Source organism: Dermochelys coriacea, chromosome 1, assembly GCF_009764565.3.
Source record: "Dermochelys coriacea isolate rDerCor1 chromosome 1, rDerCor1.pri.v4, whole genome shotgun sequence".
NCBI classification, from domain to species: domain Eukaryota; kingdom Metazoa; phylum Chordata; order Testudines; family Dermochelyidae; genus Dermochelys; species Dermochelys coriacea.
This window is the reverse complement of record NC_050068.2, coordinates 59,993,858-60,019,358: the sequence shown is the minus strand read 5'-3', so window position 1 is coordinate 60,019,358 and position 25,501 is coordinate 59,993,858. Positions and strand designations below refer to the sequence as shown.

Below are 25,501 nucleotides of genomic sequence, written 5' to 3'. Positions count from 1 at the left end.
GACGAGGCGTGGCTCGCGGAGTCTCGCGGCTCGGGGGTTGGCGGCGGCGCGCGGGGCGGCCTACGCAGGGCGCGGGCTGGCGGCGGAGGTTATAAAGCCGCGGAGCAAAGCGGCGGCCGGGCCGTTTGATCCCGAGACCTCGGCGGGGCGGCGAGGCGAGTGCGCTGGGACCCAGCGGGGCGGGAGCGAGGCGCCGCCGGTAAGCGCGGGTGGGGCGGCCGGGGCTGTGGCGCGTCGCCCTGCTGCGGGCATCGCTCCCGGGGGGGCCGCTGCGCCGGCGTCTCCTCGTGCCGGAGCCCGGGTCTGCGGCGCCGCCCCGTGCGAGGGCTCGTTAAAAGTCCCGTTCCGGGCGGGGGAATCACTGGGGCGCAGCCACCCGGGGCGTGTAATGGCTCCGGGCCGGAGCCCCGGGTGCTGGACAGCGCCCGGTGCGCGCCTCCAGCCGGCCTTATTTCCTCTCCTCGGCCCGCGCAGGCGTCACGTTTGTCTCGACAAGTTAGGGTTGCAAGGCGGTTGAGTGACGTTCCTGTTGTCGTCCGCCCCTCCAGCCCCGAATAGAAGCCTCAGCTCAGCTTTCTTGGGTGAAAGCGAAAACTGCCTCGGAGGGATGTGTCCTTGCCTCGGTGCCCTGCTTCCTGGCATGGGTCGAGGAAGGTGCTGCTGCTCGGCCTTGCTTTTGGCAGCAGAGATCTCCTCTCCTCCAGGGCCTTCCCAGGTTTTCAGGGGAGAGGCCTAGGACAGGCTATAGGCTGACCAGTACAGGGAACACAGATGGCTTAGTGAGCTGTAGCTCACGAAAGCTTATGCTCTAATACATTTGTTAGTCTCTAAGGTGCCACAAGTCCTCCTGTTCTTTTTGCGAATACAGACTAACACGGCTGCTACTCTGAAACTTTTGTACCACTTGTCTTTGGAAAGCTACTAACGTGTGCTGTCAGCTACAGGGATAGTAGTGAGAACAGGATGAATTCCAATGTAGATTTGGCCATTGGGTAAAATATTTGAAATCTGCGTCTAAGTGGCTTTTTCTCGTACTGAGGCCATTGGATAAACTGGCGTCACAGATAAATCCTGCATGAAATAATGTGGCAGGAGGGTCTGCTTTCAGACTTGCTGAGAGTCTACCCCTTCCATTAAATTCATTGGGAGTTCTGGATTCTCCACACTTCTGAACATAAGGCCCAAGATTAAGAAGGCTTCCTTTTTTTTTTTTTTTTTGTTGCTTTGGCAAATATGGAAGATACCAACACTAGTGGCTATGTGCCTCCCACCCTCCCACGTCAGATTTATAAAATGAATGTGGTCTATAGAGAAGGTAGGTCATGTATTGTACTCAGCATTTTTCATAATAAAAGAGCAAGCACATTCAGTAACACTGAAATGCAAATATCTAGATATTTGTATGCAAATATGCTAGTAAGCCAATGTTACCTGCTGCTTGATTGTAGTGTTAACTTTTTCATTGCAAAAGAGCAGACCCAAAAAATTCAGTAATGACTAACTTAAAAATCACACTGGATATTAAGCCATAGTCAGATTAATATTAGCTCAGCTAGAATTGTAGCAACATGGTTGGGGAGGCACTTTTTTGATCTTAAAGGTCAATCATAATAATATTGAGTTCTGTGCTCCTAAAATTGTCCCTGTTATGTATTTGTCTTAGCCTTTTACAATCAAGGTATTGGTATTCAAAACACTTGTTGAATATCCTGATTCAAATCCAGATGTGTGACAGCATTGTTAACTGTCTTTCTCCTAACCAGAAAGTCAATTAAATATCACATTCTTCTTCTAAATTTTCTGAAAGTTTAAGTTTTAATTGATAATGCATTTGAGTTTGGTTTAAAATGTTCTGTTATAAGCATGCCAAGCTTCCTAATGTGTAACACAATGCTTTGCTGTCTCAGTTTACTGTACTGTGACACATATGATAGTCTAGATCTCTTGGTGCTGTAGTAAAAAAAATAAATGCATTTGAGGGAGGAATATTAGTAACAAGTTCAGAATATTGAGCAATGTAGTTCCCCTAAAAATACTAAGATTTTGTATCTTTTGAATACCAATTAAAAGCCATTGCTGTCTCTTGTAGAAAGAAGAATCCAGAAGAATGTCTGCACTGAACTGGAAGCCATTTGTTTATGGAGGCTTAGCTTCAATCACTGCAGAATGTGGTAAGAATGCAATCTTCTGTTTGCATGACTTATTCTACATTAGGAGGTTCAGTTTCAACTCTCAAATTTATCTAATGTGAAAAGTAAAATAGCTACTGCAGTAGATTACTAATTTACATTTAAAGTGCTTCCAGAAGAACTTAAATTTTGAAGGGCTATTGTTGCTTTTTGTCTAAAAGGTGTATTTTTGAAGTAAAGGAAAAAAATAGTCACCAACCCAATTAATGATAGTCAAGTGTTTTCATATTGCTGAATAAAAGTTGTCATGTTAGCTTGGTTTTTTAAAGAAAAAGGAATTGTTTGCTCCAAGATATCCTAGAGCGCTTCTTAAATTTTTATTGAAGGGGGAAGCCTTGAATGCTGGATTTTTTATGTGAATGTATGTGGCGTTGAGATCTGGAAATGTGGTATTGGAAATAGTACTGATCTTATTGGCTTTAGATCTCATGTAACAAGTGTCTTTCTCCTAACCAGAAAGTCAATTAATTTAGTCTGTCAAATTTTTGAACAGAATTTTACAGATGGTAAAGATATAGAAAATAGAAATAACAGTAGTCAAGTAAATGGTGAACTAGAGTGTTGCATCTACACTTATGAGAATTTTCATGGTTATTTATAGCTGTCCAATAGAGTATTATGATAAAATATGGTGGTGATCTCATAACAGAGGTTAAAATGCAAATAGAGATTATAAGGGGAAGATGTGAAGAAGCAGCCGTTTCTTCCTCAGGCTTCAAGAGAATTTGTGTAACACATTATCAGGAGCAATTCTTTTTTTTGGAAGGAACAATTTTCTTAAGATTTGTAGACAATAAGTGCCCATATGGTTTCCGATTCCCAAAACGTTTGCCCTTGTGTACAGCTTGAAATGTCTAACAGTAAAATAAAAGCATGATAGCCTTTCAGTTCACTTATCATGTGTATAATTTAGCATGCGCACAGTCTAGATTGGCTGAATCAAATTTTCCACTAACTACAAGTAACACAACACAGCTATTGATGTATAATCTCTCATAAAATGAACTTTGGGAGTCTGCTCTTAAGCTGCACCTATTTAGAGCCAAATTCTTAAGACCTTTACTCATACAAAGAAAAGGAGTACTTGTGGCACCTTGGAGACTAACAAATTTATTTGAGCATAAGCTTTCGTGAGCTACAGCTCACTTCATCGGATGCAACATTTACTCATATAAGCAATCCTTGTTCATGTCCGTAGTTGCACTGATGTCAGTGGGAACTAATCACATGATCAAGGGGATTTGCAGGTCAAGGCCTTCAGTTTCTTATGTGGTTTGTAGCAGAAGTTCCTGTTTTGAGTCTATATAACTTGATATTGAAGCACTGGCTGCCACTGTAGAGCTCTCTATAAAGCCATTTGAATGTAAATCACTGGCTCTGTTAGCCTGCAACTAATTATGCATTTTCTTTTGTCTTTAGAAAACACTGAGGTTCTACATTATGTTAACATTTTGGTTTATGATGTATCTGCTTTGGGTAGACAAATATTTCATGTTAAATTAATATACTTTTTCCTCCCCTGACTTTAAGGTACTTTTCCAATTGATCTCACCAAAACACGTCTCCAGGTTCAAGGTCAAACTAATGATGCCAAATTTAAAGAGATTCGTTACAGAGGAATGGTGCATGCACTAGTGAGGATATGGAAAGAAGAAGGGTTGAAAGCACTGTATTCTGGGTAAAATAAAATATACTTTATGTAACCAGTTTGCATTTGTGAATTTTGGGACAGTTTATGAAAAAATACCGTCACGTACAATGGTATTGGATTTTAACTAAAAAAAATTATTTATTGCCCCCACTTAAAAAAGAGATCATGAGGGAGAGGCAGGCCATATCTGACAAAGTATTTAAATAGAAATGGTTCAGAATATAGGGCATAATTTCAAAGTACAATATTTTGACATTCATGGTAATGGCTATGTGTGAATGGCATTTTATTTTTTAATAAACTTTACCCACTGTAGTAGAAGGGAGGTTTTTCGTAGTTCGCTTTGAGATCGTAGGTGCACTCTTATAACTGTAGTTCACAATGCATTATATTTTTGGAAAATGCATCCAAATAGACCAATAAAATACCATACAACTTCCATGTAAGTTATTGTGAAAAGTCATTTTTACTATTATATCATACGATAAATCCTCTATCAGCTAATGTAAGTCAGATACTTCATTTCATATTAGTGGTGGCAAAAGTAAATTTAAATCCCAACTTCCTTCAAGTGATAACTAACTTCATTTGTGTGGTGTTGTTGGGAATCCATTTGTAGAGTTAACATCTCTACTGAACTGATGATTAATACAAGCATGAGCTAGCATAGAAATGAAGAGCGAGTGTGGTACGTTTGTATTAGAGCTTAGGTGTAGTAAACTTGTAGTAGCAAAATCATCTTATGTCATAGTATATCGTCGCACATGCAATGCGTCAATTATAACAATAGCAGTAAAAGTCCATTTGACTTTCACTGTTGTGATTTTTATAGAGTATTAGATTAAAAAAATCCTGATTCTTATGAAATCAGTGATTACCATATTTTTAAGAGATTTGTTTTCCTACACAAAAGTGAAAAACTGGTATTCTCTCATTGTAGCTGACATAATACTGAAACATGCATGTGCTGTGCATATATGTATTCAAATGTAGCTTTTATACTTTAGTGACATCATGTTTTAAACTCCCACTGTTAATGTCATGCGATACTTTCAAATTACCACATCAGGTTACAGGAAATTGTAATTATTGTTTAAAACATTATTCAGAGAATATCTTTTGTTCTGTATACATTGATTTTTAGATTTTCAGCTCGTGGCCAAGTAGGAAATGATTGCCAAATCAGTACCAGTGTTCATTATGGCAATCATTCTGGTCAGGGTTTTTCCTCAGCCCTTTTAAAAGGGTCGGTAGTACCACCGCACCTTCATTTCTTTCATGCTTGAATATCATTTTTACTGAAAGCCTTCCCCCTATCTTTCCTGGTTCTGAAATCATCTGGTTTAAATGAACAAACCTTTCACTTTTTGTGCATACCCTGAGTTCAGCCTATCCTACTCTTAAAAATTCATTGAATAAACCTTATTTCTGAGTACCGAGAGTTCAGGAAGCTTTGAATGTATACATTATCTGCTTCTTGCTATTTTTATAGGATTGCCCCTGCAATGTTACGCCAGGCTTCATATGGAACAATAAAAATAGGCACTTACCAAAGCTTGAAGAGAATGTTTGTTGAGCAACCAGAAGGTGAGTGGGTTTTTCAGCTTTGTTACCACGGCTTGCTAATATATTTCATCTAGAGTTGTTTATATTGTTTCCATACCAGTCATATGATGGATACATATATTGTATTGTATCAGTGAAATGTATGTATGCATCAGCTTTATAGTTATTCATTTTAAAAATGGTTCTGAAAATGAAATTCCATCAAAAATTGAGCTGTTTAAAAAACAAAAAAAAATTGACTTTGAGGGTTTGGCTACTTACTTTCAACTGCCTCTTTCATTAAAGAAGGTAAAGCATTGACTTGCACTTGATGTCTTATCACAGTGTAAAAGCCTGTGGCTGAGAATTTGTTTTTGCTTCTGGAATAGATGAAACCCTGGTGGTAAATGTATTATGTGGCATTCTTTCGGGGGTGATTTCATCATCTATTGCCAACCCTACAGATGTTTTGAAGGTAAGTGATGTTTTTTTATCAAGTTTCTATTTTCGGCATAGGTTCCTTTGTATTGTTGAGATGAGAAGAGTCTACTGATAAGAACATAAGAGTGGCCATACTGGTTCAGACCAAAGGTCCATCCAGCCCAGTATCCTGTCTACAGACAGTCGCCAATGCTAGGTGCCCCAGAGAGAGTGAACCAAAAGGGTAATGATCAAGTGATCTCTCTCCTGCCATCCATCTTCAACCTCTGACAAACAGAGGCTAGAGACACCATTCCTTACCCATCCTGGCTAATAGCAATTAATGGACTTAACCTCTGTGAATTTATCCAGTTCTCTTTTAAACCCTGTTATAATCCTCTCCTTCACAACCTCCTCAGGCAAGGAGTTCCACTGGTTGACTGTGCGCTGAGTGAAGAAGAACTTCCTTTTATTTGTTTTAAACCTGCTGCCCATTAATTTCATTTGGTTCTCCTAGTTCTTATATTGTGGGAACAAGTAAATAACTTTTCCTTATTCAATTCCTCCACACCACTCATGATTTTATATACCTCTCTCATATCCCCCCTTAGTCTCCTCTTTTCCAAGCTAAAAAGTCCTAGCTTCTCTACTCATATGGGACCCGTTCCAACCCCCAATCATTTTAATTGCCCTTTCTGAACCTTTTCTAATGCCAGTATATCTTTTTTTTGAGATGAGGGGACCACATCTGTACGCAGTATTCAAGATGTGGGCATGCCATGGATTTCTATCAGGGCAATAAGATATTCTCTGTCTTATTCTCTATCACTTTTTTAATGATTCCTAATATCCAGTTTGCTTTTTTGACTGCCGTTGCACACTGCGTGGACGTCTTCAGAGAACTATCTACGATGACTCCAAGATCTTTCTCCTGATTAGTTGTAGCTAAATTAGCCCTCATCATATTGTATGTATATTTGGGGTTATTTTTTCCATTGTGCGTTATTTTACATTTATCCACATTAAATTTCATTTGCCATTTTGTTTCCCAGTCACTTACTTTTGTGAAATCTTTTTGAAGTTCTTCACAGTCTGCTTTGGCCTTAACTATCTTGAACAGTTTAGTGTCATCTGCAAACTTTGCCACCTCACTGTTTACCCCTTTCTCCAGATCATTTATGAATAAGTTGAATAGGATTGGTCCTAGGACTGACCTTTGGGGAACACCACTAGTTACCCCTCTCCATTCTGAAAATTTACCATTTATTCCTACCCTTTGTTCCATGTCTTTTAACCAGTTCTCAATCCATGAAAGGCTCTTCCCTCTTATCCCATGATAACTTAATTTACATAAGAACCTTTGGTGAGGGACCTTGTCAAAGGCTTTCTGGAAATCTAAGTACACTATGTCCACTGGATCCCCCTTGTCCACATGTTTGTTGGCCCCCTCAAAGAACTCTAATAGATTAGTAAGACATGATCTCCCTTTACAGAAACCATGCTGACTTTTGCGCAACAATTTATGGTCTTCTATGTTGTTGACTATTTTATTCTTTACTATTGTTTCAACTAATATGCCCGGTACTGACATTAGACTTATCGGTCTGTAATTGCCAGGATCACCTCTAGAGCCCTTCTTAAATATTGGCATTATATTAGCTACCTTCCAGTCATTGGATACAGTAGCTGATTTAAAGGACAGATTACAAATCATAGTTCCGCAATTTCACGTTTGAGTTCTTTCAAAACTCTTGGGTGAATGCCATCTGGTCCCAGTGACTTCTTACTGATAAGTTTCTCAATTAATTCCAAAACCTCCTCTAGTGACACTTCAATCTGTGACAATTCCTCAGATTTGTCACCTACAAAGGACAGCTCAGGTTTGGAAATCTCCCTAACATCCTCAGCCGTGAAGACTGAAGCAAAGAATTCAATTAGTTTCTCCACAATGATTTTATCATCTTTAAGTGCTCCTTTTGTATCTCAACCATCCAGGAGTCCCACTGGTTGTTTAGCAGGCTTCCTGCTTCTGATGTACTTAAAAAACATTTTGTTATTACCTTATGAGTTTTTGGCTAGCTGTTCTTCAAACTCCTTTTTGGCTTTTCTTATTACATTTTTACATTTAATTTGGCAGTGTTTATGCTCCTTTCTATTTACCTCACTAGGATTTGACTTCCACTTTTTAAAAGATGCCTTTTTATCTCTCACTGCTTCTTTTACATGATGATCACTGTATGCTGTGTTCTGTTGCTTTAAATATACTCACTTTGAAATTACTTAGTAATTCAGAAAGGTTCCTGGGGAAGAACTGAACTGTAGAAATTTCCCATCAGGCATGCTGGTCAGCTGGAGGCATGCAATTTGATGAAATCAGTGTCCTTGGAGGCAAGGAGAACCACTTGATTACTTACTTTTTTTTTCTTGCTTCAGAACACAATGAACTACTAAAGTTGGTTTTGCCCCTCCTTGCTCCAAACTTAACGTGCTGAAGCTGGACTCTATATTTAAAAAATCGGTGTGAGTTGACCTACACGGCTTATAATGCTGTTCATTTGGAAGTATGTAAAGGACCACTTACCAATCACTGACATCCAGAAATCTCTAGGTTGGAAGAAGTATTAGGGTTCTAGAAAAAAAATCCAGTAGATCAGGATTTCTATTCTGTCACCTATGGAAAAACTAGTAGCACAGTGTCCTTTGAAACAATGCCCCTGCATGGTGCATTAATGACTTAAGCCGAGTGCCACTTAGTGAAATCACCAACAACACGTTTTCAGCAACTGTTTTAAAATTTGTGAGTATCTTCTATCCAAGTACTGGTAAGGTTGATCCTATTTAACTTAAAAGATCATCGCCTGAGATTACTTGTCTGCTTCTGCACATGCTAAAGTTTTCTGAGAATTGAGGGGGAAAATGTTGCTTTTTACATAGTGCCTAATTTTAGTCCTCCTTCCTCTCAAATAAAATAGAATGAAAACAAATTGTTTATAGCTTCCCATTGCATAGAAGGGGTAGTGGAAGTATCAACACAGGTAAGCCTTTATTGGCTCTCTTCTGGAATTATAGTATACAGTATGACAGAGGACAATACCCTGGACAAACTTTAATGAATTAAGTTAAATGTCACTGGAGTTCATTGTATTAAAAATGCAATTGTTTGTGTTATGAGATTGTGTATAACTTTTTTAGAAGGAGGGTGATGCTAACATAATTCCTCTTGTTATTGGCCCTTTGAAGCCACCTCTGCAGAACGTCATATATACTAGGTCAAACTGGTTTCTCCAGGAACCAGTGGACAAAGAAAGGATTTTTGGATAAATAGTCTGGTTTTAAACAGGTTCAGGGCCTTTCTAACCTGCAAACGGACAGGACTTCTGGTCCAAGGTGGGTCCCAATCTTTAGGAAGGGTTGGAAGGACTGTGACCTACTGAGACCACATAACACTGAGCACTTGTTCTGAGTTGAAGGTGTGATGAACTTATGACCATAGGGAGCACTGCTATGTGGGTGGGATTTGAAGGACTAATCACCAATCAGAGTCCTTGTTGTAGCGGGGGGTGATCTCTGGTAAGCTTATGAGCATGCACGTAGGTTTTAATATTTTTAGTGTTTTCTCTGTAATGCTTTATACCTTAAGAATAAATCTGCTTGCTTAGAAATAGCAGTGTGGTAACTCATAACTGACAATCACACTGTGTACTGTCTCAGGCGTGACTTGAATCATGCCTGCTTACAGCTTCTCTCTTGCTGAGAGAAGGGAGAGAGATTCATGTCTCCCCCGAAGAGGCAATGGTTGGGGAGCTGGAAGCCTAGAGGGGCGTGCCCTTGCTGGATCATAGAGGGAGAATACAGCTGCAGTTGCCCTGAACTTGTGATAGGCTCTATTCCGGAGTGATGGTATGCATGCTGGGCTTGGTGACAACACTAACTCCCAAAATTAGGGGTGAGTTCTCATTTGCTTGTCACACTGACCATGAATCCAGCAGTTTGTCCTTGAAAAATCAGTCTTTAATTTCAAATCCAAAAAGTCAAGTACATAGTTCTTCCCAGCTGAAACTCTCATCATATTGACCTTTTGTGTTAAGATTTAGCTGGTGAGTTCAAGGGAGAACACTGTAAAGGATATCATGCAGAAGTCTTCTGTCAATCTAATCTACATGTTAGTGCACCAATTCAAAAATAGCAGTGATTTGTGGTAACTAATTTAAAAGCTACACCAAGTACTAGTTCAAATTCAACTGTTCCAAATATAGCAGCTGTACTTGAAGGATAACTGATATGTATTTACGGATAGGTGGTACTACCATGATGCAGTCAGTCCATACTTGTATAGTTAAGAAGCAGAGATCATATTTTGAAAATGTTTTAAACTGTAATATTTTCAGCGCCTCTTCGTAATGTTGAGAAACTCAAATAAATTATCATTTTCAGTGTTTAAAAACCGATAACTGTTTTTTGTTTTGGGCTGCCTTAGATCAGAATGCAGGCCCAAGGCAGTGTGATTCAAGGAGGAATGATGGGCAATTTCATACAAATTTACCAAAAAGAAGGCACTAGAGGACTATGGAAAGTAAGTTCTTCAACTATTACACTAACTCTTCTGAGGTTGTTCTTGCAATAGTACGTTAAAAAAAATCTGTTTACTATTGTACATATTGTTGCATATAGCTCTGCAATGTCTGCCAAAATATTGGTGTAAGATGTACCTAAAGTTGTATATATGTATATTAATATTTTTAACTGCTATATTACTTGCCATTCAAGGATTTCAAAAACACTTGAGAAGTATTAATGTATGTTGATAGACTCATCACCTCTTTGGAATATTATCTCCATTTTAGAAAAGGAGTGTAGTGTACAAGAGTGAGAGTTTATGGACATACTAGGGCTGAGTTCAGGTTACATTGGCATGACCCGTAACTCATCACTTCCTGGTTTTCAGAGGTTTGAATGTCACTAACCTTGGCATTCTGGAAGGGTTCAAGACATCACTGAGCAAAGTTAACTCCAGGTTAATGAAGTTTCTTGTCAGTGAACTTCCTAGTTTGAGTAATTTTTTATAGGAGTTAGTGGTCATTTATGCAGTTGTAGTTATTTCATAGGTTTGCAGTTGAGATGCTAGCATGGCTGGTGGTGATATCTAGCTCATAGCATTTTTCATCAGAAGATCACGAAACACTTCACAAAGGAGGTTAACAGCATTATATTGTTCACCCAGTAGGTCAGTGGCATGGCCAGAAATAGATCCCAGGTCTGCTGAGTCGCAGTTACTTGGCTCTGTCTACTGGGCCACATGGTTATGTGATTCCTATATACGCTTCCACCTCCCTATGCATGTTGTTATAGTGGAATGGGGACAGTGGTCATGCTTTGAAATGTTTTGGAGGATATAACTGCTGACAGTTTTGATTCCTTTCATCAGCCCTATCAGGAGTTTGGGACAAACTATATCTATTACATGGCATTTTCAGTAACTAAGCAAGTGAGAGAAGACTGGTGTCTGTCTTTCTCCACTCTTTCCCCACCATTCCCTGCAACATCTAGCCCCAAGCCAGCATCTGGCTCACCCTCCCTTTCCAGTCCCATTTAGCCATTAGCACATAGAAGGTTGTTCCTTGCTGCATAAATATGATGTGGCACCCTCTGCTGCATACACATGATGGGCAGCAGCTTACTGGAGGATTGCACACTTCCTTGGTTAGATAGACTGGGCCCCCTTAACCCCTGCTTTAGGCAGGTTTCCCCAGCTTTCCCCTAACCTATTTGTTCTACCCCATGCAGGGGAGTCATCTTGACTAATTTCCTGGTTTTTAGAGGTTTCAATTTGCTTTATCTTCAGGAGCCCCTTGAGCCAGCTCACATGAGCAGAGAGGGGCTCCTATCCCCATCCGGTAGAACTTTCCCAGATCCTGGCACGGGCGGTGGGGGTAGGGAATAGGGAGCTGACAGGCCCCCTGCCTCCCACTCCCTCTGACTTGAGCCCCCAACCTCTTCCTCACTTCAGCCCCTCTCCCACTGCTCTGCCTCTAATCCTCCCAGCAGTTATTTGCAGGTGTATCTTATTTTCTCCTCAGAAATAGTTTGAGCACCTTCTGAATTACCTGGTGTACTCAGATTATATTTTCCCTGAACAAAAAAATACCCTGGTACAAGGGGATTGTACAAAATATGCATATAGATATTTCAAAGATTTCTGCCAAATGTAGGTTTCAAACTTTATTACCTGCGTGTAGCTCAAGTTCAATGACCGTAGCATGTCCCCATGAGCCATGCAAGTCATGTGGAAACTGGCTGACTAGAAACCTCTTGGCTAGATTTTCTGCACGTGTACTTTGTAATCTATTTGGCACGTGAATGTTGAGTGCCGACCACTCTAGAAAATTTAACTCTTTTTTGATCAACATTTTCAATATTACTTCTCCAAAGAGAGAGTGCTTGCCATGCACTATCTGGGATATGATCAAAGCCATGATTTAAGTGCCATATTTGCACAAAACACATCAGTAGAATTTGTGAACATTAAATGCTGACCTTTTTTTTTTAAGGGTCTCCTTTTTTTTTTTTTTTTTTTTTCCCTCCGGGACTTCTTTGCTCAAATGACCCCAAATTTGGATACTTAGCTCACCCTTTGAAGTACAGCTAATTTCAAGGCAATCTGAATAAGCACGCGGATATTGGAACACTTGGAGTTAGCCTTTAATTGAGGCTTCTCAACCTTAGCTCTGCTATAAGTTATTGACAAAAGTTATCCTCTCTCCAGCTGAAAACTGTTACTTATATTGGTGATGGTAAAATATTTTCTTGGCACGGGGAATAGAACTCTTCCATGAACTCGAACTAATTAACCTCAAAATATAACACAAGGAGTATTGCGACAATGTAGAATTAATTTTAACTGTGTATACCTTTACTGGCTGACTTAAAATTGAAAGACACCTTTAAATATATTGTAGCTTGGTTCAAGAGCAGGGCTAGTTTTGTTAAATAGCTTCACTATGGGGAAGCTCGCTTCGTTAGATGAATGTCTGTGAAAGCAGGAACCAGATGGCTCTGGGGATTGGTAATTTGAATAGTCTCTTGATTTATAGTCTTCTGTTTCAGATTTAGCCCAGGATGGTAGAGGAGTTGTTCAGTAGTCAGTTTCTTTTGATCCAGTGGGTTAAGGCATGGGTCTCGGAGAATGGGACCTGCGAGAATGGGATTTTATTCCAAGTTCTACCAAGAACCATGTGAACTTAAAGTAGTTACTTAAGATGTGCACATCTTTTTCTCTTCTGCAAAACTGGAATAATTTCTGCAGTGTGGAGGAATTGGGTATTAGCCATTTAAAAGGTGTGGGAAGTCCTTTGTAAAACATGTTATGATCCGCTGATGAAAAGCACTATGGTATTTAAAATAAACTGTACTTGGCATTAAATAATATTTAATGAACTTACCTTCTCACCTGTAACTATGATTGGGGTTTTCAAATTTTCAATGTGGATTGTATCTTAGCATGTCATGGACCGCCTTGTAAACCATTCATGATTACAGAAAATCTCTGTGGCCACTACTGAAATTCTATGCATGAAAAATATTTGCACTTCTACTTGTTGATAACAATTAGTGGTTAGTCTTTGAAAAATGCATTCAGTCTACTTTTGCTCTCCATTTCATTTCCCCCCTCAATATTCTTGGTTTCTCTCAGCTGACTGTAAGATGAGCCAGCACCAGCCTGCCAGCTCTCAGCAGACTATCAGCAGCAGTCCATATACTTCAGTTTGAGAACATCTGCTGTAGGTCATGGCTGAGATGTTGGTGGGGCAGTATGGGGAAGCTTGTATTGCTGCTGTGCTTTCTGTTCTGCAAATTAACTCCAGTCACCAGGTTGGTCCATCTGGGATCTTTTACAAGCAGTACATTTACACACCTTTATACCATACACCACTTTATTTAAAAAAAAAACTTCATAAAGTGTATTTTCTCAGTATACAAAACTTGTTTTATGAATATTTCCTAGGTGTTTTTAATCTAAAATGTAATGTATATGAGTTATCTTCAACCAGACATATAAATGATGCAGTTTTTAAAATCTCAAATATTATACATTTGTTTTGCCAGGGGGTGTCCCTAACAGCTCAGAGAGCTGCTATTGTTGTGGGAGTGGAGCTGCCGGTCTATGATCTCACCAAGAAGCACATAATTATGTCTGGACTCATGGGAGACACTGTGTATACTCACTTCGTGTAAGTGTGAACAGGCATAAGAGCTAAGTTTACAAAGATCTAATTGTATGATTAAATCCCCTTTCAGAGGTTCACATTAATCTCTTAATGTTGGACTCTTCAGAGAATATAATTAGATCTCACATTTTGGTTTTTTTTTCTCACTATCAGTTGAGATGTAAATATACTTTTTAGTGTATTTAAATGTTTACTTGTAGTATTATTTCAAATGACATTTCATGCCATGGAAGCTAATAGTTTTTTGTGCTATTTATGTGTTTTTTTGACCTGTGTAGACATTTTTATGGTTTAAAATACCTAAATTAGGTGTGTATATAAAGGCTGAAACTAAAATGTGTTTACTACTTTGAAAATAAAAGGATGGATTTTTAAAGTGTGAAACTTCTTCCTGATTGTTATTCTGTGTGTGTATAAGAAGTCTTAGCCTGAGATATATTTTTTCAGGTAAACTAACTGAAAAAGTAGTTTATTAATAAAAATGCAAACACAACTTTAAAATATCTATGCTATAGCTAAAATTTTCCATAAGGGAGGGAATGTTTCTGTATACTTCTAAATTGCTGGTAGTAGGTCATATTTTTATAATGGTTTATCTTTCATTAGCTCAAGCTTCACCTGTGGATTAGCTGGAGCACTTGCATCAAATCCAGTTGATGTTGTGAGGACACGGATGATGAATCAGAGAAAATTTCAAGATGGAACACATTCAGGGTACAAGGGTACTTTGGATTGCTTGTTACAAGTAAGTACAAAGTGTATAGCAACTAGTGGTAACTTTTATACAATATTGTGATATCAAACATGAATTAGAGGGTTTTCTGCATTGTGGGTAGAAAGTGTTCTAGGTAGAATATAGAATCTAGGTAGGTGTTTTAGATAGAAAGTGATCTAGAAAGCCACTTCTGCGGTGTAGGACTTATTGTAGAGAGAACTCTGGGAATAATACATTTTAACTTTTGAACTTGCTGTGCCATGTGCATCTTTCAAAAATTTGGACTCAAATCCTGCCCCACCTCTCCCACCTTCTGCTATGTAAAAACTATTCTCAGTGTTGTTGAAAAGGAAGGAGGTCTGCTTGCAACATGGAGGAACATATATGCATTCATTCCTGCTGGTATTTAGGTCAGGTATACTAACAGGGAATTCTTCTGATGTGTGCATACTTTTTAAAAAGGTACTGAAAAACTTATGAAAATAATTATGGAAATACTGGGACAAGGAGAATATTTCAAATCCCCTGACTATAGGGACCTACCAAGGTTGACAGTTCTTTATAGCTTGCATTTGCAGTTGGGATGAAGAGAGCTGTAGTATAGCCAAAAATCAATATGCTGTTTAAAAAAAAAAAGATTTCTCACTTTTCACAGTTCTACTTCCTGCTTGAAGGCAGGGGACAGGAGAATTACAGCCAGAGCAGACAGGAAGTGGTTTGTTGTATCCTAGGTTCTGACTGGATGTGCCAAAAAAGATATTTTCCCCTAGAAGGAGTCAAGTTAGAGTATTTGGAGGGAGTGAGCTAGGATTGTACTGACCGGGAGACGGGGCTCCAAAAGAGAAGAGGGTAGGAAACACATATCAACTTTTTGAAAGCGTTATGGGAAACAAAGTTAAACATCCTGTTCCTGAGTATTTGTAAGTGTAATTGGAAGCTGCTTCCAAGGAGACAGTCACGCAGAGGCTCTTACCAGGACATAGTGAACTCCATTCCTCTTTTAGGTGGAGGCACTTGTGTAGTACCTTTTGCTTTTACCAGCTGCATCTTGCGTTAGGGGTCTGTGTTTGAGTTAGTTCGACGTAGCTTCACACCTCTGAGTGCCGTACCTTTGCCAACCTAATTTCTGGTATAGATGTGGCTAGGCAGACAGAAGAATGCTTCTGTAGACCTAGCTACTATTGCACGGGGAGATAGAAGCAGTTTTTCTGTCACTGTAGATAATCTGTCGCTATAGAAATGTCTATGCTACAGGTGCTATAGCAGCACAGCTACGGTGCTATAGCATTGCCACTGTAGTGCCCATAGTATATGGCTTAAGACTGGCAGTTTCCCCCTATGGTGGCTACTTTATCTTCTCAACCCACTTCTTACAGCAGTGGTCACTAACCTTTCAATCGCGATTGACTAGTCGATCCTGGAGCCTCTGCCAGTTGATTACCTGGCACCCCTCACTCCTGCACCCCAACCCCCCTGTCCCAGGCTCAACCCAGAGTCCCTCCCACACTCTGAACCCCTTGGCCCCAGCCCAGAGCCCGCCCCGCCGTCCCAGTCCAGTGAAAGTGCGTGAGGGTGGGGAAGAGCGAGTGATGGAGAGAGTGGGGAATGGAGTGGGCAGGGCAGGGCTTCGGGGAAGAGGTGGGGTAGATCCTCAGTTGATCTTAAATTCAAAAAGTGATCTTGTATGTAAAAAGATTGGAGACCACTGTCTTACAGGCTACGTGGGGAACATATCTAACACAGGGCCACCTGCTGGTGAAGGAGGGAAATGGTACCAGATAAAGGTGCTAGGGCCAGTAGGAAAGACTGATTTTGGTGATTGGTGGCTAAAGGTGCTGAATGCTATTTTGCTGTAAGAGGATTATGGGTCATTACCTCCTGCAAGGTCTCTTGGGGAGGCTATCTTGGAAACTAACATGAATTAAATACAACCTGGCCATTTGTTTCAGTTGCAGGTTTTTAGGTAACTCCCACCTGTGCCTAAATCACTGTTAGCGACTTTTGCCATCACTAATATGAAATGAGGTATGAAATGACTTGCATTAGCTGATAGAGGGTTTATCGTATGATATGGTAGTAAAAATGATTTTTGTCAATAACTTGCATGGAAGTTGTATGGTATTTTATTGGTCTATTTGGATGCAATTGTGGAAAGAGACCGATATCCATGCTTCAGAAACATTCCTAACTGTGACTGTAGGAAATCCTTAAATTTACCTAACTATTCCAGCCAAGTTATATTGTCAAATGCCAAGAGTCCTGAAAGAACTCAAATATGAAATTGCATAACTACTACTGTGCTATATAGCCTATTGCTTAAATCAGCCTCTCTACCAGATAGGGGGGCAGCTAATGTAATGCCTGGGTTTTTTTTGTTTGTTTTTTTTTGTTTGTTTTTTTAAAGACTTCAGAGGTGATCTTGGGAATTACAGGCTGGTAAGCCTATCTTCAGTACCAGACAAATTGGTTGTAGCTAGGAAAGAACAAAATGATCAGACACACACATGAACACAATATGATGGGGAAGAGTCAACATGGCTTTTGTAAAGAGAAGTCATGCCTCACCAATCTATCAGAATTCTTTGAGGGGATCAACAAGCATATATAGTGTATAAAGGTGATTCAGTGGATATAATATACTTGGACTTTTCCCTCCACCAAAGGCTTTTAAGCAAAGTCTAAGGAGTCATGGGATAAAAAGGAAGGTTCTTTCATAGATAAGTAACTGGTTAAAAAATAGGAAACAAAGGGTGAGAATAAATGGTCAATTTTCAGAATGGGGAGAGGTAAATAATGGTGTCCCCCAGGGGTCTGTACTGTGAGCGGTACTATTCAACATATTCGTAATTGATCTGGAAAAAGGGGTAAACAGTGAGGTGGCAAAATTTGCAGATAATATAAAATTATTCAAGATAGTTAAGTCTAAAGCTGACTGAGAAGAATTACAAACGGATTTCACTAAATTCGGTGACTGGGAAACAAAATGGCAGAAATGATTCAATGTTGATAACTGCAAAGTAATACACATCGAAAAAAATAATCCCAATTGTGCACACACAATGATGCACATTAAATTAGCTGTTAACCACTCAAGGAAGAGATCTTGGAGTCATAGTGGATAGTTCCCTGAAAACACTGGCTTAATATACAGCAGAGGTCAAAAAAACCTAACAATGTTAGGAACTTTTAAGAAAGAGATAAGACAACAGAAAATATCTAGCATGCCACTATATAAATGCATGATGTGTCCACGCTGAATATTACATACAGCTCTGGTTGTGTTACTTCAAAAAAGATTCCTTTTGTCACACCTTTTCCAATTCTAATGTAATAAAAATAATTAGGAGTATGGAACAGCTTCCATGCAAGGAGACATTAAAAAGACTGGGACCGTTCAGCTTAAAAAAGAGACAACTAAGGGGGATATGATAGAGGTCTAAAATCATGAATGATATGGGGAAAGTGAATAGGGAAGTGTGATTTACCCCTTCACATAACACAAAAACTAGGTGTCTTCCAATGAAATTCATGGGCAGCAGGATTAAAACAAATGTAAGTACTTCACACAATGCACAGTCAACCTGTGGAACTCATTGCCAGAGGATGTTGTGAAGGCTATAAGTAAAACTGGGTTCAAAAAGAACTTGATAAGGTCACGGAGGGTAGGTCCATTAATGGCTATTAGCCAAGATGATCAGGGATGTAACCACATACTCTGGGTGTCCCTAAACCTGCAACTACCAGAGCCTGGGACTGGACTACAGGCAGGATCACCTGTTCTCTTCATTCCCTCGAGTCTAGCACTGGCCATTGTCAGACAGGTTGCTGGGTTGTATGGGCCATTGGTCTGACCCAATATGCCTGATTTTAGGGTCTGATGTCTTGTCATTAAATGTTGCTTTGTGTTTTAAAATATATTTGTAAAGGTTCATGCTAAAAAAACCCAGCAGCTTTTTGTAGCCCAAATAGCAACAGGTAACATGGATATGTCTCTGCTGCAAATTAAGGGGCAAGTGTAGTGTTGGTATGCCTGTCTATGCTACAGCTTTAATTTAGTACTGGTAACAGTGGCAAAGAAGACATGGTAGCACAGACCTTGGTGTGGGCTAGCTGCTGGAATACATACCTAGGATCCCCTAGGGCTTGTGTTGGGATGGCTAGCCCATGCTGTCACATCTTTACTGTTACCCTCACTAGCTAAATCAAAGCCAGTGTGGGTATGCCTAGCCCTGCTACAATTATTTCTTAATTTGTGGTGTGGACATACCCTGAGTGTCACAGATTTCAGGTGTGGGTTTCCTAGTCTTCACTGAAGAAGTTTAAACAGAGCAAGGTGTGGAATGGGGAATTAACTTGCTGTTTGGGTTCACAATGCCGCATGGGAAGTTAGATCTCCCTCCAAAAACTTTGCAATACAAGCTGTTTTAAAAATATACTAATCTTTCCCCATAATTCATAAAACCTAATATTGTTCTTTGTATGTAGTGGATGACTGGGAAGGGGAAATTGTGAGCCCAATGTAAATGAAAGATCCCTTTTTAAAATAACACTACATAAAATTATCTTTGAAAATGGAAATTATTTCTTCAAAAAGACTCGAGTTATTGCCTGTAGTCCCATATGACTTGCTCTGTTTGAGTCTTAATTAAAGTTATATGTTAAATATTTCTTGTGAGAACAGCTGAAACTTTTCAAACTTCAAAAATGTGGGAAAAGATTTTCAAAAAACAATCACAAACTTACCCTTTTTGACTAGGTCTGATTCTTGTCTGATATTTCATGTTCCTTTACTGGACAAAAATAAACTGGGCTTAAATTTAGTTTTTAATACCTCTTTTCTAGTAAAGTTAAATTAGTTCTGTAATGTTGCTGTCAATGTGGATTATTTAATTTAAATATAGAGCAGTGAAAATTGTTATGGTTAAAGTAAGATCTTAACTTACTCAGTCTGGTGTTGGAAACTCCTGCTGTCCTATTGCTGATTCCACAAGAAGGTCACTGATCAGCAGGTTTAAATGCCAGACTTCCCCTGAAAGGTTTTATCGAGGTAGAGTCATGACTCTTGTCTTTGTCCAAAAACTGGATGGGCAGTAATTCTGCAATGTTCCCAGTCTGAGTTGCTATGAGACAAGAGACTATTACTGTGAATTGAACCAAACGTCTTCCTTCTGAGGTAGCACAGAGCACCTTGTAATTGCATTCTTTATATAAAGTATTAGCTGTTCTTTGGATATAATCTTTCAATGAAAATTTTGTTTTACTCTTTTCTCATTCATATGCGTTTTTAAAATATTTGTTTCAGACCTGGAGGTATGAAGGCTTTTTTGCTTTATATAAAGGATTCTGGCCAAACTGGTTGAGACTCGGTCCTTGGAATATTATCGTATCCTCTTCAGAAGTGTTTGGAAATATTTATTAAACTTTTTTATGAAGAGCAGTGGGCATTGAGTAGAGAGACAATTGACTAGTGAATTGTGCTTCATATAAAACATTTGGTGCAATTTGTCAGTATAAAAGTAAATTTATTTTCCATCTCTTTATAAATGGAGTACTATGGCACCTATTGTATTAATATTCCCTAAGATTTATTTAAAGCTGAACCTCTAAATATAATCTTTTTCAAAACATTTTTTCCTTTAGCTCCTAATTTACCATTTGCATGTTTTTAGATGGCAGTTTAGTTGACATAATAATGACCAGGTCAATTAGCAATTTGGGGGGGGGGTTCTGTTTGAGACTATTTCCTGCATTAATAAAACTGTTTGCAGATGGTCAAAAGATCTTTTCACAGTAGACCATTTGGCATCTGTTTATCCTTAAATTCATTGTTTTGTGAGAAGATGAGGCACAGCTGGAATATTCCTTTCTCTCTCCCCACAAACAAGAATCTACACAGCTTCATAGTTTCACTCACTAAGAAGATAGGAGGCAAAAAGACTGTGGGTTCCTCTCCTATTGTGGCCTCTCTGACCTTTCTCCAATTCTAACTTTCATGTTTAAGGTGTTTGGGATAGTACTTGGGGAAGAATTAGGCTGCACTAGGAGGAGGATCCTTTTGGTGAGAGTAACATTCACCGAAACAAGTTTCCCCATTAGCAGTTTGCTACAATGTTGCCTAGAGTTCTCTGTGCCCTGGACTATAGGGAACATTATAGCAACTGCTCGAGAGGAGTGACTTGTTTTGTGGTGGACTAGTGGTTGTGTTAGGAGGCATTTAATGGGAGACCAAAGTTCCACAGGCCTGCAGTCAGTAGTTAAGTGAATGCAGTAGGAATTATGCATCGCAAATGTCTTAAATAAAAAATGCAAATATCTGCAATTGTTTTCCTTGACTAATTGCACCAGTTCTTTTTGACATATGAACAGCTGAAGAAATTGGATTTCTGAAAGATGCTAGATTGTGTAATAAATCAGTAAACTGTATTGACATGGTATTGGAACTCAAGGCATCTTTTTAAAAATGCTCTTCAGTGTTTTCTCATCAGAGCAAAGGACTTGCTGGCAAAAAGCAGGAGGATCATCAGAAGAACATTGTAAATCAAGACCATACATAAAATGATCTCAGAACTGTGGATGCTTAACTGATGTGCCAAATGCTATGCACCAATTATTGAAATGGAACCTAAAGTTGGCAATACTCCTCTATCAACTGTTTAAATGCTGTTGGACATAATGTATGGTACAACTCCAGAGGTTTTTCTGCTGAAATGTTTTACTTCTGGATGAAATCTTAATAGGAAAAGAGCTACATCTATGTTTGTCCAGAGGTAAATAGGTAATGGAAGAGCCTCACTCTTTTGTCCATACTAATGAAACTTGATGTATTAATGTGGTCATAAATAGTTGATTACGCTTCTGAAATTTTTGATGTCTTGGAGTTAAAGTGCAGGACATTGAAAATTTTATTCTAAGTGACTCCAGGACTTTGTAAAAATACTTGTTAAATGAACTTCTGGATTCAGAGCACATTTCTGTTGCTGTCTGTCATTTAAATGTATTGTAACTTATGTTGGGAGCAATGAAGCTTCAGTTTAACATGACTTGTTGTTGTCACCGTTTTCCATGTTTGAGAAAAGTCTGGCATTTTTTAAGATACCTTATTCTTGGTCTTCAATAGAAGGGATTCTGACAGGTTTCATCAAGAAATTAATATCTATAGACTTTAAAAAAAATGTAGTAAAAATAGAGCATTCACTCTCCCATCTGCCTCTTGTGAAAGAGGGACTTAATTTTTCAATACTTGTTTGATTCTTATGAAGAGGAACTGCTTTAAGCAGTTAGTGGCCGTCACACATCACCTGAAAGATGCATGCCACACATTGAGGCAGTTGAACCACTGAAAGCTCAAGAAATGCAGATGCTTACAGAGAGCATACATCCAAAAGAGGCAATCTAATGTATTGTTACTTTCCTAAACAAGAATTAGAGAATTGTGCTAATCAGTGTTGATACTTTTATTCAGGAAAATGAGTTCAGTTGAAGTTATTTCAATAGAACTTTTAAGAGCAGTGTGAGTTGACTTCTGTGTAGGTTCTGCTTTTTCTTTGAATTGTGCAGCAAAACTTTCTGCCATAAACTAAAGAAAATTAGTATCAGGGTTACTGTATGAATGCAGTTTATTCAGTTACAAAAGCATGGGAGTAAGTGAAGTGAAGAATGCCTATTCTGGATCCATTGCGGCTTGTAGTGTAGGATTATTAAGTGTACAGTTAGTTGTGGTGTATTGAGATTTTATCTTGAAACATTCATTACAATATCTGCATATTCATACATTGCACTTAAAGCAATTCATGTTCTAGTGTGGATTTCACTCTTAATATTTCAGTGTTTAAATGGTTGGTTTCAAGATGCACAAAGTAGGTATTTTTTAAATGCACAAGGCACTTTTCTTCTGAAAATACCAAGTGTTAAGGTAAAAGCATTACTTTTCAAAATGTTCGAATGTTTTTAAGGTAAAAATTATGATGCATAGTTATGCTTGTGTGTGCTGTCTGTATTACTGCAATTAAAGTTTTGTGTAGAAATCTTTGTAAAATATTTTTTGTACAGAATGTAAAACAAAATTAAGGATATATCATTTAAACTTTTTAGAACTTAAACACTTTTTAGAATGAATAAAATGCATTGTTGCTAAGTTGAGGTACATTTGCTTACAAATGGAACCTAGGGATGGTTCTGAGGCATTTGGTTAGAGTGTACTTAGGGTCAGTAAGAGAATTTTCTGCTGGTACTGGAAACTGTATGTTGTAATTCATCATTTAGCTACATTAAAATAGAGTTCCTGTAACTAAAAATGTATATTTCAGACAGTGTCTCAATAGGCTAATAGTAACAGAAATCATGTGGAAAGTTTGACAAGCTAATTCACTTCGTTTGACAGGCTTGCAATTGTAGACCCAAGGGCTCCATGATAGAAAGATCAGACAGTCCTTTGCATGTTTGGTACCCCCCGCTGCTTAACGCCAGTATCTTTGATCCCAATTGGAATGCCTTTGTTTGCAAAGGGTTGCTGTGGGTAAAATGGAAATCCTGACAGTAACTACAAGTGTTTAGAAGTCCTCACAGTTCTCACTGTCCTTCTTATGCTGCCCTGATGTGACGGAAGAATTAGTGATTCCCAACCTTTTCCAAACTGAGAGTCCACGTTACAGCAGAAGAGTCTTGGGACTACATTCCCATCTAACTATAAAGAGAAGGAACGGTGTTTGCAATTTCCCAGAGTGAGAAGCCATGCCACAGATACTTAAAACACTGGCCAACAATCCTAAATGGCATGAAGGCATCAAAATAACCTTGCCCAGCAGTGCCAGGGCTCTTAAATAACTTTTCTTAAGGAAAAGTCTGGGGGGGAGGGAGATATTTTAAGCTAAGTTAAATGTTTGAAATTATCAGTTTTACTTTCATCTACAATTACAGAATGAGCCTCTTGCAGAAATGTTCTGTATTTTTCTGGTATGACTGAATTTTCAATATTGCTTGATATGCAGAATAAGCAGGTTACCCCAATCCACTGTACCAAAAAGTTGAGTTTGTGGGTAATGTATATGCAAGTATATTGTCTCATTTGCAGTAATGTGCACCACCAGTCAAATGACATTACTAACCTTTCATGCTGCAACTTATCACATTGAAAGGGGTATGCAAATATTCAGAAAATCACCAAAGCAATTATCTTTATTGTGCCAAAAATATTGACTTATAAAATTGCATCACTTTGTTTTCATATTAGATAATATCAGTGTGTTCTGAAATATTGAACGTATGTTTCATTCAGCCCAATTTGTTACTGCTGCTCATAGATTTATTGTGCTAGCGAAGTTATTTATTCATATGGAATGATACAGGGAAACTGAATGTTTTTATACTTTGTGTTCACATGCCTTATCTGCATGGGAAAATGTATCTTATTTCAGCATAATAAATACATGTGCGGGGAGAATGTAAGATGCTTTGGCCTTTGGGGATCTAAAATAAATTTTTAACTAAACTCACTCAACTTGGTTTTCCCATTTCAACAATGCTTATTGCCCAGTTAGCAAGCAAGACTGTTTGTAATTCTTCTTCACCCCTGGATCTAAGTAAAACATTGTGGATTTAATTCTATCAACCTACTGATATTGTGAAAGTTTAACCATTTTTTGTCTGAGTTTTTTTTAAAATGTCCTAACTCTGCTTGAAGTAGGGAGATGCTGCTGTACTGGCTGGGACAGAAGAAAGAAGGCATGTAGGGCCATATTTTTAAATGTACTTGGATGCCAATCTGCATATTAGGCACCAAAATACCTTTAAAAAGCTGGACTTTAGTATCCCCCCTCCTCTGCTGGGAGACTCCAGTAGCTGAAGGAAAATGCCATCCTTCTGTCTCCTTCCTCCCGTATTTTGGAGATGCTGGGAGGACTACAAACTTGCTGCAGATTTTGAAGGGAGCAGAGACCTACCAATTAGGGTAGTAGAGAAAGGGGATGTGACCTAAGGCTGGATGTCATTTCAGAAGCAGTTCAGTAAGAGCAGCCTATTCTTGGAAGACAGCCTATTCTTGTAGCTCTAGAACTGCCCTGAGCTGGCTTCTCTGCAGTAGCACAGCATGTTCCTTTCTTCTCCCTAAGGTAGTGGTTTTCAAACTGCAGGTCGTGACCCAGTACTGGGTTGAGGAATGTAAGGCACTGGGTTGCAGGGCTCCGCTCAGCACCACCAACTGGGCTGTTAAAAATCCCATTGGTGGTGCTACCTGACTAAGGCAGGCTAGTTTCTACCTGTTCTGACACAGTGCTGTACTCCAGAAGTGGCCAGCAGCAGGTCTGGCTCCTAGGTGGGGGGGCCATAGGCCTCAGCATGCTACCCCCACCCTGAGCACTGGCTCTGCACTCATATTGGCCTCACTCCTAGCTAATGGGACCTGGGGGGGGGGGTGCCTGCAGGTAAGAGCTGTGTGGAGCCACTTGCGTGCCTTCGCCTAGGAGCTGGACCTGCTGCTGGCTGCTTCCGGCGCACAATGTGGTGCGCAGTGCCAGGACAGGCAGGGAGCCTGCCTTAGCACCCCCGCTGACCGGGAGCCACCCGAGGTAATCCCACACCCCAACACCGTGCCCCAATCTCCTGCCCCAGCCCTGAGCCCTCCCAAACCTGGAGCCCCTTTTGGCACCCCAAATCCCTACCACAAAGCTTGCACCCCCAGCACAGACCCCCTCCTGCATCCAGCTCAGAGCCCTCTCGCACACCTTGAGCCCTGTACCCCAAGCCCCTCCCATGCTCCAAA

The 25,501-nt window shown here is 39.4% G+C and overlaps 1 protein-coding gene across 4 annotated transcripts; it reads left to right on the top strand.

The window, feature by feature from the left end:
• SLC25A30 (solute carrier family 25 member 30) lies at positions 1–24,236 on the top strand. Of its 4 annotated transcripts, XM_043500755.1 has the most exons (12): positions 18–150; positions 190–199; positions 2,090–2,171; positions 3,720–3,867; positions 5,333–5,427; positions 5,775–5,860; positions 8,778–8,840; positions 10,283–10,378; positions 13,909–14,033; positions 14,637–14,775; positions 20,048–20,128; positions 21,091–24,236. In XM_043500755.1, exons 3-12 carry the CDS (start codon positions 2,108–2,110, stop codon positions 21,130–21,132), a joined length of 939 nt encoding a protein of 312 aa, XP_043356690.1. In that variant the 5' UTR covers positions 18–150; positions 190–199; positions 2,090–2,107; the 3' UTR covers positions 21,133–24,236. The 4 variants fall into 4 exon arrangements, with proteins under 4 accessions (XP_038232061.1, XP_043356690.1, XP_043356698.1 ...); XM_043500757.1 differs by having other exon boundaries at positions 47–199; XM_038376133.2 differs by lacking the exon at positions 8,778–8,840 and having other exon boundaries at positions 1–199.
• Positions 24,237–25,501: the final 1,265 nt, after the last annotated feature.

What these genes read in the sequence shown, in the direction of transcription:
- SLC25A30 (XM_043500755.1), top strand. Translation starts at nt 2,108, where the DNA reads ATGTCTGCACTGAACTGGAAGCCATTTGTTTATGGAGGCTTAGCTTCA. An exon ending in GTTTGTTGAGCAACCAGAAG is followed by an intron (nt 5,428 to 5,774) that starts GTGAGTGGGTTT and finishes CTTCTGGAATAG; the next exon opens with ATGAAACCCTGGTGGTAAAT. An exon ending in TCGGTCCTTGGAATATTATC is followed by an intron (nt 20,129 to 21,090) that starts GTATCCTCTTCA and finishes TAATTGCACCAG; the next exon opens with TTCTTTTTGACATATGAACA.